The sequence below is a fragment of the Nomascus leucogenys genome, chromosome 8 (assembly GCF_006542625.1).
Source record: "Nomascus leucogenys isolate Asia chromosome 8, Asia_NLE_v1, whole genome shotgun sequence".
NCBI lineage: Eukaryota > Metazoa > Chordata > Mammalia > Primates > Hylobatidae > Nomascus > Nomascus leucogenys.
This window is the reverse complement of record NC_044388.1, coordinates 106251533-106269463: the sequence shown is the minus strand read 5'-3', so window position 1 is coordinate 106269463 and position 17931 is coordinate 106251533. Positions and strand designations below refer to the sequence as shown.

Sequence of the window (17931 nt, the reverse complement as noted above, 5' to 3'; positions counted from 1 at the left end):
TGTTCTCAGTATGGTCCAGATCTGCCATGTTGGCACCAGCTGGGAGTGTGTTAGCAATGACGACTCTCAGGCCCCCCAGGAACTCTATCGGGGATCTGGGTGCTCGCTGTCTGAGGACCACTGGATTAGATGATCAGCAAGGTCCTTCCTTTTTCTCAGCTGTCCCCTTCCTAAGTTGCCTTGGCGTCTCTCATCCTGGGTTCTGAATCCTGGGCTCCCCACTCTCAGGACACCCCATGCCTCCTGTTCGTGCTCTGCGGCACAGGCAGGCCTCCGGAAAGAGCTGCAGGTGGGGCATGGCCACTAACTGGGAAACCTTGGCCACAGACAGGGATTCTCTCTCCTCATTCTGAAATTCTATGATCTGGTGAACTGAGGTTCATGCTCACAATTTTTTTTTTTTAAAGACGGAGTCTCATTCTGTCACCGAGGCTGGAGTGCAGTGGTAGGATCTCGGTTCACTGCAACCTCCACCTCTAGGGTTCAAGCAATTCTCCTGCCTCAGCCTCCCAAGGAGCTGGGACTACAGGCACGCACCACCACACCCGGCCAATTTTTGTAGTTTTTAGTACAGACAGGGTTTTGCCATATTGCTCAGGCTGGTCTTGAACTCTTGACCTCAGGCCTCCCAAAGTGTTGGGATTATAGGCGTGAGCCACCGCACCTGGCCCATGCTCACGTTTTTATAAGCACAACTGCAGTAACCAACAGAGCCATTTTTCTGAGGCCTTCCTGTGCCTGGCACTGGGCCAAACCCTTGACTTAATCCTTATTATCCCAACAAGGTTGGAGTCAGCAGGCCTGGGTTCTTGTCTCAGCTCTGACACTTACTAGCTGGGGGAAAAAGGGGAAGGATGTGGGTGGGTAGTGGCAGAACCTTCTTTAGGCCCCAGTTTCTGCGTTTTGAAGGCAGGGCTTTGGAGGGATGAATCACAAATCAGTATGCTGTGTGAAAGCAGCCAGACATGAAAGAGGGCACCCGGCACAGTTTCATTCACATGAAGTTCTAGACGAGGCAAATGAGACTACGCTGAAATTGGAGCCGGGGCTGTGGTAGTTTCAGAAAGGGGGCAGTTTGGACCGGGAAGGGGCAAAAGGAGGCTGCATGGGGTGACGGGCATGTTCCATCTTGCTTGTGGCGGAGGCCACAGGACTGTACATCCATTTGTCAAGACGCAACAAACTGTACATTTAAAAAGGATGGATTCTACTGTAGGTAAAATGTGCCTCAAATTAAAACATTCTTAGTAAAATACGGGCTTCGAAACTGAATGACTTCTAAAAATGCTTTGAGTATAAAATCCCAGATTTCTCTGCTTCCAACACGGGGTAAGCCAGAGCTATTGCTAACTGATGCAGGAGGAGGTGCACCTGCCCCTGTCACAGCGTGGGCTCTGCGCCAGGCCTGTCATCTCCCATCAAATGGCAGCAGTGCCCTGACACTGGTTCACAAGGCATCGCCCGCCTCCTGCGTAAGCAGGACATCGGTAACCTACAACCGGTTTTCAGTTATCTGGGTCTTAATTGTGCTGCCACAGATCTGCTAAGATGCCTGGAACTTCTCTAGTAGGTGTCACTATTGTCAGTAGGAGCTGGTGGGAGGCAGTTAACTCATTTAATGAACAAAAATCACGAAGAAAAAAATCATGAGAGGGAGGTGGAGGAGAGCAAGCACCAGGAGCCGGCAGCTCCCTGGATCTCATACACACACAGTTCTGCCAGATAGTCTTTATTTTACACATTTGCAACACGGCAAGAGAATTCACCCCGTACATCACCCTGATCCGATCCCCCACCCGTTATACATTGTATGTTTACATAAATACTCTTCAATGATCATTAGTGTTAAAAAAAAAAATACTGAAAACTCCTTCTGCATCCCAATCTCTAACCAGGAAAGCAAATGCTATTTACAGACCTGCAAACCCTCCCTCAAACGAAACTACTTCTGGATTAAATACGTCTGACTTCTTTTGAGGTCACATGACTAGGCAAATGCAATTTACGATCTGCAAAACCTGTTTGAAGAGTCAAAGCCCCCATGTGGACACGATTTCTGGACCCTGTAACAGTATCTTACGTGCTCCAAAGGCTGACCTTCTGGAGGCTCACCGTCTCATCTGGCTGCTCCCTCCAAAATCCAAAACCCTGCCTCAAAATAAGCTGTCCTGTGGGTGCGTTGGCTGTTCTGTTTCATTTTGACCATTCTGACTCTGCCGAGAACGCCGTCCCGCCTGCAGACGCCCTGCTGCCAGAACTCCAACAGGTCTCCGAGGCAGCGAGGCCAAGCCATGCCCATTCACTCCTGCACCATCTCAGTGTGCTCCCTCACACAGGGCCTGAGATGTGTGGGGCCCATGGCCTGGCAGTGAGCCATCTAAAAGCATTACCTATTTTTCAAGCATAAACCATGCAGAGAGGCTCAGATGCATCGCTGGGCTACAGAAGTGGCCTCTGGGGAATCTGGAGTATGTTCAGCCTGCTGACCAATAACTACATTCCAGGTGGTGACAAGTATTAGCGTCAACTCAGGTAGATGCCTTTTAAAGACGCCCTGCCGGAAACACCCTAGGTAAAACTGGACCGAAGAGCGGGTCTTTCAGAACATTTGGTACGTTCCGGATGAATACCTTTTTGATATACCAAGAGGTATCAAGTCAAAGTCTCACTTCTATAGCGAGGAAGCCATTAACTTGCTGAATCCTAAAGGGAAGAATCAAGCCGCAGGCCACAGGTATCCTGGACTTAGCTTACGGTGAGTCTTACAAGGCCACAGGCGGGTCAGAGAAAAGCAGAGGGGTGAAGTGTGGAGTGTGGAAGCAGGAGTGCAGGAGTGGGTTAGGATCTGTTTCCTTTGAAGTACAGCAGCTTGGCAGCATGAAGCATGAGTTGTCCCACTGTTCTACTGGGTGTATGGAGCTGGGCCAACAACCTCAGCAGACTGTCTAATGTTCTAAGAGCCTTCCTCGAAGAAAATGCTTCAGGACGGGGGAGAAGGCCAGAATGCATCTGCAATTCCAACAGGCATCGCTATGCTCTTCCTTGGTCTGTAAGGACTGGGTGCCTGGAGTAGACCGGTTTAAGTACCAAAACAAGACACCCATTTTAGTGTGGAGGAAGACCATCCTATATGGCCCAGAGCAATAATATTTGGCACGAGTATGCACACTCTTGAGAAAATTCTCCTTAGCTTAGAAAATGCATCTTTCACACAGCTGCTGGGAGAAAATGCTGCAATGCACCAAAGCCTTTAGCCCGTGTGCCCAGAATGAGCCTATGTGGGATCAATAGGCATGGGGAGAAAGACGGCAGAGAAGGAAAGAAGAGGGAGGAGGAGGGATGGAGGAGGAAGAGGTGGAGGAGGGAAGAGGAGGGGGAGGGGAAGGGGGAGGGGTAATGGCGAGGGCAGAGGAGGAGGGGGAGGGGAAGGGGAAGGGGGAAGGGCAAGGGCAGAGGAGGAGAGAAGAGGGAGGCAGGCTGTGGAACGAGAGACAGCAGAGACGGCGATGAGGTCATCATGCAGGAGGAAATCTCACCCACACGAAGTGGACTTACGGGGCTATGTGCTGCCTTGGCAGGCTGGACATGTCCGGGGCGGGGAAACCCTGGATATTTCACTCTAAAGTGGTTTCTTGAAAGAAAACTCAACTGACTCAGGCCATGAGCATCTTTTACACTGAAGCAAGCATCTTCTCACAAGTGCCTCCTACAAGTCACTAGAGTCATATTCAACATTACAAAGTGCAGTGCTACTTAAATTTTAAAGCACTGAGGGACCAAGAAATGGGCTGATCAAGTCCTTGGCCACTGTTAAGAGCCAGGATTTAGAAATCAATGACTATTCCTATTGTCCAAGAAATAATTTTCTAGCAAAGCATACGCACTTTATTAAATTTCACAGCCAGCAGCGCTTTCAGTCCACAACAGATTTCTCAAAGGAAACATGGATATTTTGCGTAGGCAGAAACAGTGAGGAGGAGTACAAAGCGAGCTATAAATACCACCAATGGTTCTGCTATGTGCATCCGATATTTTTTGCCCGATCCCTGAAACACTGCAAGGGCTTAACCATTCAAACACCACATGACAACGAACCCAGTGGACTGTAAAACTCAGGCTGCAGGAGGGTGGCTTGTCAGCTGGTGAAGCCACTTGGCTTTGGACTCCATCGGTCATCTTTACGCAAGAGCAGAGATGAATGGTGGGTCACAGCTATGATGTGAAGGAGAAAGAGAAGACACACTCACATAACAGGATGGAGAGCTTCAATAATTTTTTAAAAGCTTGGAACCACCACCTGCTTTCTCAATCTTGGGCTAGGGTTTTGACTTTTCTTGATCATCAATCTGACTTGAAGCCTTTTACCAGTTACAATGCAGACATGGCCAGATGACCTGCTTGTTAGGAAGGCTGTGGCCATCTTTGTTTCTGAAACAGTCTTATCTCATCTCTCCACTGCTGCTCTGGAAGGGTCAGGACCAGCACTGCAGACACTCGGCCATGCTGTGAGCCCAGACATACGCGTGGAATCTGAACACCCAACGCTGGCGTTCCCGTGCCAGTCTGATGGCTGCGGCTCCAGCGCTTGTCCACACACACGCCTGCCTCTCTCTAGCTCCTCCACTCCCTGGCTTCCCTGCTTGCAAAACCCAGCATGTGAAATGAGGACACCTCCACGGAGACCCTTCCGAGCAGGGAGGTTTCATCACATCTTTCGTTCTTGCCAAGGAGTCTATCGCCTCATCCACAACATCTGCTTGCGGGAGAACAGCAAATGTGTCCCTCTGAGGGAAGGACTGAGGAGGGCTTTGGTAGTCACAGATTGAGACACATTTCTGCGAAAACTGGTATTATGTTTCTGCACAGGAAAACAAAGTGTTAAAAATATTCCCATTCTCCCTCCAACTCCCTTCTGTCACACAGTCCCAAGTGAACTTGAAAAAGGTCCAGAAGTGAACACTTAGGGCACATTTACCCTTCTCCTGAAGATGGGAAGACACGGATGCTTGCCTAAAATACCTGCCGAGAGGTGAGCAGCTGTGGCCTGGGAAGGCGCTTGCTCTTCCTCCACATCAGCCATAAGGCAGATCACACCTTCAGAGCACCCTACAGAACCCAGATGGCGAATCAAAGTGCAGAAAAAGAACATCCGCTTCCTCATTAGTCATTTAGGAAGATCAGATAGCAAGGGACAGGGAGAACAACCATGTTCTGAATGGAGACTTTTTCAGGTTCCCAAACCTGGGACAGTGAGTGTGACCCCACATCCTGTGGTTTCTGCCTGACCCTTCTAAGCCAGAGGTGAGAAAACAACTCCCAGAAACCACGACTATCACCCCCAGAGGTCCCTGTTCTCCTGCAGGTGTGGCTGACAAGCCCCAGGCAGGGGTGGGCTCCCGCTTTTGGAAGCAACCCTACCTAGCTGGCCCCCCAAGCATTAAGAAGCTTCCCTGATGGGGCCATGTTTTGGTCTCCTTTTAAGCCCTCAGTCACAATGGACCTTCTGAGCTTGTCCTACTGTTCAGATGATTTTCTCTCTGAGTTGCAATACTGCTCACTTTACGTGGCTACCTGTGTTCATTCAAGCTCTGGAAGTGTGGAAGGGAACTTAATCATTGAGTTTCTGTGAAATATTTCGCCATCCTAAAATCCCTGAGAGTGAAACTGTTGAATCGTGCTTTCTTCACATACATACTCTTGGACTATGGGGACCAAGTCTGTTGAATTCATCTATTTAGAGATCCTACTAGCCTACAGGAAAAGCCTTTTAATGGGGATGATTTGTTTGGACTTAAGTCCTTGTTTAAATACTACCTATTCTCCCCCAGCTGCTCCTTAAGGAAAACTCCTTTCCATTACCCCCAAAATTCTGATCACACACAACAAAGCCACAAGCGTGAAAGGAAGCCAGACAGTGCTGCTCTGGGCTGTCAGGGAGTGGATGTCCAGGGAACGCCACAGGATAATGCTTTTCGAACTTAAAAATACATTTCTTTCCATCCATCAGGCAACATCTCAATCAGAAAACCACCTCCCACCACCTGCGCTATGCTACAGGGCATGATCCTGACAGTGACATCACGGCCTTCTTTTCTTGTTGGAAAGACCACTGGGCCTCAGGAGCTGCTGTCCTGGTCACTCTCAGCATCTGGAATAAGGGTCAGGGGCAACGCCGAGGGCAGGAATCCTGGGGCAGGTGCTACATCCTAAACTGGGTTTTGAATTTGCTTTCCAAAGTCACCTGTTTTCATTCATCTTTGTCTCCCGAACAGGCAACGGCACTCTCCCCGCCCTTCTTCTTAAGTCTTGCGGTCCTCAGTAGACATTTCCTAAAGCATCAGACAGACACCTCGCACCCTCCTTCCCCCTCCACCAGCCATCCTTGCTACACTTCCCCACACGTGGGGTCACAACTGCATATACCTTAGAGCTCCGAAATGAAGAAGAAGAAAAAAAGAAACCTAAATTAAAAATGAATTCTTCCTTTTCTCTTCCTCTCCTCCTCCCTGTGCCCACCCTCCCATTCCCGCCTGAAGGAGGATCCAGCTGCCTCTAAACAGCCACAGATCGTTTCCATAAAAAAGTACAAAATCAGGTTTCCGCGGCACTGTGCTCCAGCCATGTGCCCTGGTGTCACTGTCGGAGGTGCCAATAGTTCACTGTAGGAGCTGCTCCTGCTGTCCAATAGGACTATGAATAAGTTAACAGTTTCCTTGGACAGTGCCATCCTCAGGGTCAGCTCTGTCACACGGCGCCTTCCCACTCGCCCTGGGGCTCCACGGAGCCGTTGGTCACCTTCTTGACTTTCTTCATACTTTCCATTACCCCAGAGGTTGTCACACTGAACAAGGAAAGAAAAAACAATTAGGAACATCTCACAGTCTCTTAGTAAAAGGCCATCTCTGCCACAGCACGGTGGTTAGGACTGATGATGGATGTTGGTTTTTGAAACAGACAAATCTAAGTTTGATTCCTGGTCCGTTCCTTACTAGCTGTGTAACCTTGGCCAAGTCACTTGACCTCTCTGTGCTTAAGTAATTCACACTTTCCAGAACTGTCATGAGGAAAAATGAGATTCTCCAGAGTGCCTAATCAATAAACACCAGCTATCATTATCACAATCGTCATGAATCTTTTTGTCACAGCTTGCGGAATTTTTGTGGCGCACAGATATGTGATAGTTACGCTTATGAGACTGAAATCTGAATCTTAATGGACATTCAGAAAAGAAAGCTAATTAGGCAACCAGACATTTTTAATAACCAGCCACAATGGATCATTTCTGAGCCAGGGGACAGAACCACAGGTTTAGAGGAATCTTCCAGGATCTAAGATTCTTTGGCCACTATAGACAGAGAACTGGCTGCTTTCTGCTAGCTGGGGCTGGGCCATGTGGCTCTGTCTCCACTCTGCCTCAGCGTGTGGCCTCTGCCTCCACTCTGTGAGCTCCCAGGGCTCTGTCTGTTGGTGCCTGGCTCTGAGGAGGCCCCATGGAGCCATTTGTTGAAATCGAGAATTAAAAATGGAAGATCGCTGGTCTCGTGGGGCGTGAGGAGCTGAGCGAGGCAGCCCTTTCCATTAGAAGGAATCACATGCACGGGCCCCACCTTCTTAAGAGGATAATCTCTTGCCTCACAGAAGGTGAGCTGGTCTATGAGGGAACTGGGCGGCTCTGTGAGTAGCAGAACTAGGCAGAGATACTGGGTGTCAAAAGCCACTTGGCCCAGCATCTTCCCTGCATGCTAGGAAACAATGAGGATTTATGCTCCCCCATGGTGGACCAAAAGAAATTTCCTCATCAGTAAAATAAATTCAATCAATCAACTCAACAGGCTCTTTCCAAGGACCCAACCCATGCCTCTGCCAACTACCTAACCCCTTCCCCTACAAATGGCGACACAGTGGCCATATATGTGACTCATCTAGAGTGCATGCAGCTGGACCTCATGGTAAGTAAATGTTTGTATGGGATAAGGGAAGAAAACTTCCCCCTCTTCTTCTCTTCATTCTTGCCATCATGGTGCTACCATGCCTAGGCTCAAAGAATCCCCTGAGCTGGGACCTTTCTCAAACAAGTCCTTTAGACTCACAGGTTATTTGTACTTATGGCAAAGTTGGGACAAGGTATGTGGCCAGATCCCATAGATGCTATAAGTGAGTCTAAAAGCGTCCCCTAAGACGAAAATGCCTCAGCTGGAGCCGCCCAGCGTCACTTCCGGCCAGCTGGCTTGTGTCTCAGGCCTGGCCTCTTTAGGAAGACACTTGCCCCAGGAGGGATCCATGTGCACAGGGCTGCTCCTGAAGGGACCTTCTCTAGACGGGGATGCAGGAGGTAGGGCCTTTGCATGAGCTAGAGAAGACCCTGCCCCGAGCCACGCAGCAGCCCCCGTGCCTCTCCACAGCAACTGAGACCACAAAGAAATGCGACCCCACGTCTTCCAGAAACACTCCAGTAATCACACAGCTGTTCTGTGGTTACTGCATCTTGTTAAAAAAGGACAAAGAGTTCAATGCACGTTGATTCTAAGAGGCAAAGCGCATTCACTGTGACCCGGGTATGGGCCTGATGGCAGACTTGGGAAAAACATTTTCTCCCTTTCTTTCTCTAAGAAAATACTCCTTTCCAAATGGTGGGCCAAGTGAGAAAACAACTTTTATTCTTCAAGACAGGCCTCAGGCTAGGTCATCGAGGAAAAGGAAATGGACTTACTGCTCTTAGGGGCCCACAGCCCAGGAGAAGAGAGGGTCTTCCAGAGCAAACCTGCACAGCCACTTCCAACACAGACAGGAGTGCTGGGAACCGGGTTCGGTGATGGCTCGGGCTGGGAAGAATCCCTCTGCTGGGGAACCGGGGAAGCCAGGAAGCCCTCATGAGATGCAGAGGAGCTGGCCCGCAAGATGGGTGGGAGGTCAGGGGAGTTCCCAAAAAGAAGAAATATAACAGGCAAAAAGCATGAAGGAAAAACCCAGGACATTTCCCAGGGCAGTCAGGGAGTGCTAAGTACTTGCAGTGTCTGTGTGTGTGTGTGTGTGTGTGTGTGTGTGTGTGTGTGTGTATGTATTTTTTTTTTTATTATTTGATTTTTTGAGATGAAGTCTCGCTCTGTCACCCAGGCTGGAGTGCAGTGGCGCCATCTCGACTCACTGCAACTTCCGTCTCCTGGGTTCAAGTGATTCTCGTGCCTCAACCTCCCAAGTAGCTGGGATTACAGGTACATGTCCCCATGCCCAGCTAATTTTTGGTATTTTTGGTAGAGATGGGGTTTCACCATGTTGGCGAGACTGGTCTCAAACTCCTAACCTCAGGTGATCCACCTGCCTCAGCCTCCCAAAGTGCTGGGATTACAGGCATGAGCCACTGCACCCAGCCTACAGCAAATATATTTCAATACCTCCAGCCAGTCTGGGAAGGAGAGTGGCAGGGAGAGAGCCGGGGCGCACAGAGGACGGCAGGGTTGTCGAGAGCCCAGTCTGCCTGGTCACCCAAGGACGGCCCTGATTCTTACTCTGGCGGTTCTCAGCCCTGCCTCCTGCTCAGGCTGCCCTGGGGAGTGAGAAAAGCACAGATCCTGAGCCCAAGGGGTGAGAATCAGAGTCTCCAGGGGTGCGGCCAGGAAACTGGCACTGCAAAAACACTCTACAGGTGAGTCTAGAGCCTGGGAGAACAGACAAGAAGGGCCAAGCACACCTGTATTCCCAGGGCAGCTCACGCCTGCATTCCCAGCACTTTGGGCAGCTGAGGCAGGAGGATTGCTTAAGCCCAGGAATTTGAGACCAGCCTAGGCAACATGGCAAAACCCTATCTCTACAGAAAAATACAAAAACATTAGCTGGGCATGGTGGCGTTCATCTGTGGTCCCAGCTATTAAGGAGGCTGAGGTGAAAGGACTGCCTGAGCCCGGAGAGGTCAAGCCTGCAGTGAGCCGTGATAGTGCCACTGCACTCCAGCTTGGGTGACAGAGTGAGACCCTGTCTCCAGGGGAATAAAAGGATGGACAGAAAGGGGAGAGGATCGGGAGTGAAGAGGTCAGCCACCACAAAGCCCAGGCATGAGAGAAAGAGGCGGGGTGGCGCTGGGGGTGAGAGGCACAAAGTGAGGCCTACAGGACGCTCCACACGGGATGAGGAAGAGGGAGGTGTTTCAGTCATGGCTGCAGGAGACTGGGCGGATGTACGTGTCACCAAGGCCTATAGGGAACAATAGGGAAGGGCGAGCTTGGTGTGATGCAGGAAGCCTGTGGCTTCAAGGCTGAGGTGACACGGAGCAGGAGGACAGGGGGACCTGGCATTCAGGAGGGGCCAGGGGCAGTGAGGGGGTAGCAGGGGCAACCCTGGGCTTGGGTGAGTCCTGGGAGTGCAAAGAGGGAGAACGGGAGTAAGGGTGTGTGGCAGCGAGGGAGGTTGTCACAGGCAGGGCGGGTGACAGGGAGCTTCAGTGTGTGGCCAGGACTGGGAGTGGCAGAAGTAAACTCAAGGAGAGGAAGAAGCCTGATGGCAGATGCCTGGGTGGGGTAGGCGCTACATCCTGTTCCCTCAGCAAAACTCCGGGAAACTGAAGGGACACCTGGGGCCCCCACGATGTGAGGAAACCTCGCTAGCCCCCTGCAGACAGGGCGCCCACAACACTCCTGGCGGCTCAGGCTCTGCAGCAGTGAGAAGAGAGACCTGGATCAGATGAACACCCAAAAGCCTCCCTGGCAGGAACACACGGCGGTGGGGCTTCAGCAGCTTCGCAGCCACCTCACTAGGTGTCCTAGTTTTGGTGCAAACACTTAAGGGGCCGATCTGCCGAAGGGCCAACATCCAACCGTCGCAGATAAGTGTTCTTTCCTTGACATCTAAACAGCATCCCCCTTTCCTTGCAAAGCCCCAAGTCTCTGTGCTTGCAACCAAAAGTGCCGAATGGGACACAGGTTCCTTCTGCCACACAAGACTGCAATCAAATGTGGCTTGGGCCTAAGTGGTCCACGGATACATCCGTTTTTTTTTTTTTCTTTTTTGAGACGGAGTTTCACTCTCATCGCCCAGGCTCGAGTGCAGTGGCGCAATCTCGGCTCACTGCAACCTCCGCCTTCCGATTTCAAGAGATCCTCTTGCCTCAGCCTCCCGAGTAGCTGGGATTACAGGTGCCTGCCACCACGCCCAGCTAATTTTTGTATTTTTAGTAGAGATGGGGTTTCACCATGTTGGCCAGGTGGTCTTGAACTCCTGACCTCGTGATCTGCCTGCCTCGGCCTCCTAAAGTGCTGGGATTACAGGCATGAGCCACTGCACCCAGCCAATACATCCATTTCTATAACTAAAAAGTGTTTTCTGGACTGGAAATGTGGGGAGACTGGTGAAGAGACAATTCTATTAGTCCCCAATCCCCATTTCCACACTCGTTCCTCGCCCACATGAAAGAATGCAAGGAGTGGCAAAAGGTGAACAGCAACCATGAATGAGGACAGCGTTCTGGAATGGGAACCCCAGGGAGAAAACCTCCTGGCCCAGGAACCCACACCAAACATTTCTTTCCACTCTCACTCCTCAAGATGACAGAAGTAATTCAGATCATTGAGGATACCCACAGCCTAGGAGGCAGCTACCAAGTCTGATCATTGAAATCGCATCCAATACTTTTTAACTTGCTGATTATTGACCAGTAACTTCTGTTGCCAAAACTGGTAGGCCTAAAGAGAGATGGTCAAAGAAACAGAAGGGGAAAGAGAGAGAAAGTCAGTGTTACTTTGGACTGTGCCCTCATACCCAGGCCCAGAGAGAGAAGCTGTGCCAGGCCTGGTGGGGTAATGGCTGCACAGAGGGCAGCCGCGTGGGCCGCGTTGTCAGAGAGAAAATAAGCACCAAAACAAAATTTAAAAAAAATTGTTGCCATGAAACAAAAATCCTTCATAATGCATCCAGGCTCCAAGATGTAATGGCTGAGGGAAAGGATGTGGGAAGCGGGAACCTCCCATTGCCACTGTGGAGTACAATGCAGTGAAGGAGACGATGCTGCGACCCAGCCACTCGGCTTCTAGCTGCCTACCCAAAGAACCCCGTGTTATGCAGATGGACCAAGCCAAAGGCTCCCGGCAGGGGAATGATAAACACACCATGTTTTAGGTTATTTCCTGATGCTGCTGGTTATGTGTGCCTCTTCAACCAACAGACACTTGCTCAGATCCTGCTACGTCTAGGAAAGGCACAGCTGATGGTCCTCCTGCACTCCTCTCCACTGTTTAGAAGGAGGTGTTTCTTCCTCTGCATGGGGAGATGCTGTTTGGCGCCCATTGGCAGCACCTGCCTTCCTGTACTGTTGCCGTGGAGCTGAGCACAGAGAGCTGTCCCATGCTGCCTGACCCGCTGACAGCCAAGCAGGGCCTAGCATGGGCCGAGTCTCAGCCTCTGAATTGGGAAGAATTCAAAGGCTGCCAGGGCTGGGGGCAGAACACTTAATACCAGTGAACCAAGAAGGGAAAACTCTGCCTTAGGCTAATCATCAAACACAGCATTGACCTGGCTTATCAAATTTCAGAGTTAACAAGCAAATATGCTTAATCACTATTCATTTTTCTAAACAATGATGGCCCTTTCCCAGAAAATAGGACCCTAGAGTCATTCACTCTGTGACTCAGAAAAGCCCCTATTAGTGCTCAGATATAGGTCAAAGTCATTGTGCTGTGAAAAACCACGCAGTTGTCTGACGATAGAGGATGTCTGAGGATCATTAGCAAACTTAGAGATGACTCAGAAGATTCCATTTTCAGACATAAGCACCTAATGGTGGGCCTGACAGAAAGTCAGCTCCTCGTTCTCCCTCGTGAACTGGCCACATATATTCCTAAGTTCTTGCCGCTGAGTTCTTAAAAGCAGGCTCCAATGATGCTTAGTGGAACGGCAAGTTCCATCTTCCCTGACAAGACCCAGCAAGGTTTGGCAGATACTATACTTCAAACCAAATCAGACAGCCTTGGGCTCCAGTGTCCACTTCCTTCTGCTAAAAAGAGAAGAACCACCCCTGGAGCCACGAAATGCTGAGAGCAGGTGGCCCGATTCACACTGTGCTGCTTTGAGTTAGGCAAAGGGGTCAGGGCTAAGGAAGAGGGAAGACAGATTTCTTACACAGACTCCATTTCCAAGTCTTCTTCTTCCTGAGAAAGTTGTAGGTAGGGGTTATCTGAAGCCGGACGGAATTTATACCCCGTTAGAACAAAGAAGACCAGTGTGGCCGTTTCATCCAGGAGCTGCAAGTTTAAAAACCACCCCAAAATAAAGAGATTAGCAACACTGTTCTTCAGAAAGCAGTGGAATTCAACAAACTGACATATTTCCCCACAACCCACCACTCGATGGTTCTTTGCTCAAATGCCACTTCCTGCTACAGGGCATTTTCCTTAGATTTGCCGAGGCCTAAACGAGGAACGTCCTGCCCAGGGATGACATTTCCGAGGCCGCGCTTGCTGTGCTTTAACCAGTCTTCATGGGTAGCTTTTAAGAGCTCATCACATACCCACTTCCTCCTACAGTGCCTACAGCACCCAGTGAGTTATTCAAGAAAAAAGTCATTTGGTGGCTTCCTCTAGTAAAGCTAGTACTAGTTTATTGCAAAGATACTTTATTACCGAAATAATAAAACGGGCAAAGAAGAAGGACAGCCTGAATTCTAACTACTCAGCCCTGTAACTAAAGGAAAGGACCACATCTCATCTAAGTTCTAATTATTCAGGGCCAATCTTTCTCTGCCTGAGGCTTTTCTCTTGACTTTTGAGACTGAAAACTAAAATCAAGAATGCAATTATTTTCAGATTCTTCAGGGAATCCAGCAGCATTTCTGGACAAACAGATCATCTCAATTATAGGCCAGAAGAGATGGAAGGAGGCCGGGCGTGGTGGCTCACACCTGTAATCCCAGAACATTGGGAGGCCGAGGTGGGCAGATCACTTGGGATCAGGAGTTTGAGACCGGCCTGGCCAACATGGCGAAGCCCCATCTCTACCAAAAAAACAAAAATTAAGCGGGCATGGTGGTATATCCCTATAATCCTATCTACTCGGGAGGCTGAGGCAGGAGAATCGCTTGAACCCGGGAGGTGGAGGTTGCAGTGAGCTGAGATTGCGCCACTGCACTCCAGCCTGGGCGACAGAGTGAGACCCTGTCTCAAAAACTAAAAAAAAACTTTTTTAATTAAAAAAAAGAAGAGATGGAAGGTCTTAGTGGTCATTCCCAGATAAATTAGTAACAACTGTTAAGTTACACTTCAAGACTTTATCCTCAGGCATAAATTCTCTGGCATTCTGCCCTGTGAGCAGCGTACCTGGTAGAGCCACTTCCACTGGAATGGAACAGCGAGTTTGAGGAGAAATGCAATGATCCTAGTGAAGTATATGTAACACACAATCTGTATGAGGAGGAAAGAAACAGGAAATCAGATCAACATTAAAATTAGGACACCACTTTAACAATTTGCTTTCACAAATGAACTAGGAAACAGAAAACAGAATCACTCAAACAAAAGTATGTGACACTTATAGTGTGAACTAATACATGCAGTGGAGAGACATGGCTACTCTGCTAGTTACACTTGAATTTCTTCTCTCTCTCCAGGTGACCAAGATATTGCTAACAGCCACACCCACGGGGAGCACAAGACACTTTAGTCAGGTTGTTCTTAACCCTTCCTCACCCTACCTACAGACATAAGCCCTTGATTTCAATCTCCAAAGATTGTATTTCTTATTCTCAGGCTTTGAGGAATATTTACCAGTAGTAATAGCAAAATAAAGCCACACAGGGAAATGACTGACTTCTGTCCTCTTCTCTGGCAGACACTGCAAGCATTCGAGGTCCACACTCACAGAAGTACAAATACTACCAAGTTCTCTAGCAAGACAGGATGCCTTCATTTCTCCTTGCAGTGACAAAGACTCAATGTGCTGGCCACTAGAGCATGGCCTGTGCACGGGGACTAGGCTCAGCTGGCCTGCTGGTCAATGACCACTCATTATCACTGCATGCAACAAGAGAGGTTCTGTGATGACCTGTGCCTGTTTGGTGGATGATATAAAATCCATGGGAAAGAAAAAATAAAAGAAAGAAAAAAAATCAACCCCAAGTGGAGTGTCTGCTCTTGCATCTCTCTCTACCACTGAAGTCTGATGTTTGCTTGAGCAAAGGAACTGTCTGAAGTGACAATGCCAAACTCACAGATGAAAGACTTGGAAACATCCTTTCAAGACTCAGGAAGCAAACTGACTCTGGGAGGCCTGTACTTTATATATTCCAAGAAATTATGATCTTAATAATTTCCAGCAAGCTCTGTCTTTTGGTGCTAGCTGATAGAACTTTTCATGTCCATCAGAGTCCTGTTTTTAGGTTTTAAAAAAACTGTCTTAACTTTTCTGTTATTAAGGAAAATTGATTACCACAACATGTAACTAGTTTTCTGCAGGGAAATTTGAAAGAAGAGAGAGGTAGATACTCCAATAATTTTTTTTTTTTTTTTTGAGACGGAGTCTCGCTCTGTTGCCCAGGCTGGAGTGCAGTGGCACTCTATCTCGGCTTACTGCAACCTCAGCCTCCCGGGTTCAAGCGATTCTCCTGCCTCAGCCTGCCAAGTAGCTGGGACTACAAGCACGCGCCACCACGCCCAGTTAATTTTTTTTTATTTTTATTTTTAGTAGAGACGGGGTTTTACCATGTTGGACAGGATGGTCTCGATCTCCTGACCTCGTGATCCGTCCGCCTCGGTCTCCCAAAGTGCTGGGATTATAGGCATGAGCCACCGCACCTGGCTGATACTCCAATAATTTTTCAAATGAATAAAACAAAAATGGCTGCAGAAGAACATGACAGTGTGATCCCATTTTTCTAAATGAGTAAAAATAGTGGCCGGGATCGCACCACTGCATTCCAGCCTGGGCGACAGAGTGAGACTCCGTCTCAAAAAAAAAAAAAAAAAAAAGTAACTCAGATATTTAATTTCCCATTTTAAAAGACACAGCTAGATTTTATAAAATGAAAGCTAGGCATGGTGGCGTACACCTGCAGTCCCAGCTACTCAGGTGACTGAGGTGGGAGGATCTTTTGAGCTTTGAGCCCAGGAGTTGGAGTCCATCTTAAGGCAGCATAGAGAGACCAAGTCGTAAAAAAAAAAAAAAAAAGCAAAAAAGCAAGCCACACTGGCCAGGCGCAGTGACTCATGCTGTAATCCCCGCACTTTGGGAGGCTGAGGTGGGTGGATCACCTGAGGTCAGGAGTTTGAGACTAGCCTGGCCAACTTTGTGAAACCCCATCTCTACTAAAAATACAAAAATTAGCTGGGTGTAATGGCAGGTGCCTGTAATCCCAGCTACTCGGAAAGCTGAGGCAGGGAGAATTGCTTGAACCCGGGAAGTGGAGATTGCAGTGAGCCAAGATTGCGCCACTGCACTCCAGCCTGGGTGACAGAGCTAGACTTCATCTCCAAAAAAAAAAAAAAAGGAAGTCACACTGCTCAGCTCCAGGTGGCACATCTTGTGCTTTCACCAATTCTTTGGAAGTTCATTTGCTCTATTCCTTGAATTGATTTTATTTATAGATTGAGGTTTTTTTTTTTTTTTTTACTTACCAAGACGTAATAATGTCTGAAAAGTTTCAGCTTTGCTAAGTTAATAGCAGCTAGAGAGAAGAAAGAACAAAATGAAGAGCTCGTTAACTTCTCATTTTTAAAAGTGAGCCTCATTCAGACACCTTCTCAGTCAAGAGGCCACCTCTAATGCAGATGAGGACCACTCAGAGGCACATCCATCTATCTGGAATCAAGTCCACTGGGCAGGCTCTCCTCCCATCACCAGGAAAAAATGTGGGAGCAGCAGAGCCCCAGGCGCGAGCTGGAGTTGGCTTGCACAAGCGATTCCCGCCCCAGGGTCAGCAGCTGTAACCTGGCTATGGTGGGAGTATACTGACATCGCAGGAATTGGCAGATGCTACCAATCAGGAATTCTTTTTCCCCCCAGAGAGCCAGCATTAAACATTTCAGCTCTGCACAGAGCTGTGACCTCCACTGGGACTAGTCTCAGGTTGGTCCCAGAGAACCACCTGGAGGGGCCTCCCACTAGCTGAGGGTGTAAATTCAATTAACCCACAGGTGCATTTTGCAAATTTCACTGAAGTTATCATTAAGTGACTTGTAATAAGCCCTTTCAGTACAACCTCCCTGGCTGGATCCTACCTTCATGCATGCTCAAGGTCAGCTGAGCCAGGACAGCTACCTTCCTGACACTGTCTACGGCTCTGAAATATTGATGAGCAGAGGGAAGCCTGGCTCCCTCCCAGATCAGCAATCCTTTCATTCATCATAAACCTTCCTGCAGGAGGCAAATTAATTTTGCTTAATAGCATTCAATTACTGATTCAGTCTAAGAATGGGACCGTGGGTGGTGAAGGTTCAAATTTCCTCTTCTTCCTCCTTTGGGCTCATGATTAGTTGTCGGGGAGGGAGGAGCAATCAGGCTTAGAATTCCAAAAGAAATTCCTGTAATCTTAAATTATCTTCAAGATGAACATCAACTAACAGAATCTATAAGAATCTCCTCTGAGAAACCCAATGCATTAATGAGGGACCCTCAGAAAGTCTCACAGTTGAGAGGATGGAACACCTGCCTCTGGGGCTGCAGCAGATTCACGCAGGCACGCACATAACACCTAAAGATGCAAAATCCGCAAAATCGCAGCAGCTTTTTTATCTAGCAACCTCTCTGGCAGTCTTGTTATTTTGAAAAAATTAAATCTCGGCCAGGTGCGGTGGCTCATACCTGTTTGTAATCCAACACTTTGGGAAGCCAAGATGGGAGGATCCCTTGAGCCCAGGAGTTTGAGACCAGCCTGGGCAACAGGGTGAGACCCCTGTCTCTTTAAAAAAAAAAAAAAAAAATTAAAAAATTAGCCAAGTGTGCTGCCTACTTGGGGGG

General features: G+C 48.7%; 1 protein-coding gene and 1 pseudogene across 3 annotated transcripts in view; both read right to left on the bottom strand.

The window, feature by feature from the left end:
* Positions 1-1713: 1713 nt before the first annotated feature.
* LOC115836389 lies at positions 1714-4914 on the bottom strand (annotated as a pseudogene). The gene has a single exon (XR_004031449.1). The product of XR_004031449.1 is annotated as an uncharacterized LOC115836389 (transcript).
* Positions 1717-17931, bottom strand: part of GPR107 (G protein-coupled receptor 107) — an 83996-nt gene continuing 67781 nt past the window's right edge. For both annotated transcript variants that reach the window (XM_003264243.4, XM_030818030.1), the window contains 4 exons: positions 16590-16639; positions 14298-14381; positions 13105-13226; positions 1717-6841 (listed from right to left, as the gene is read on the bottom strand). In XM_003264243.4, the coding sequence (XP_003264291.2) occupies positions 6745-6841; positions 13105-13226; positions 14298-14381; positions 16590-16639 (353 nt within the window). In that variant the 3' untranslated portion in view covers positions 1717-6744. The remainder of the gene's footprint in view (positions 6842-13104; positions 13227-14297; positions 14382-16589; positions 16640-17931) is intronic.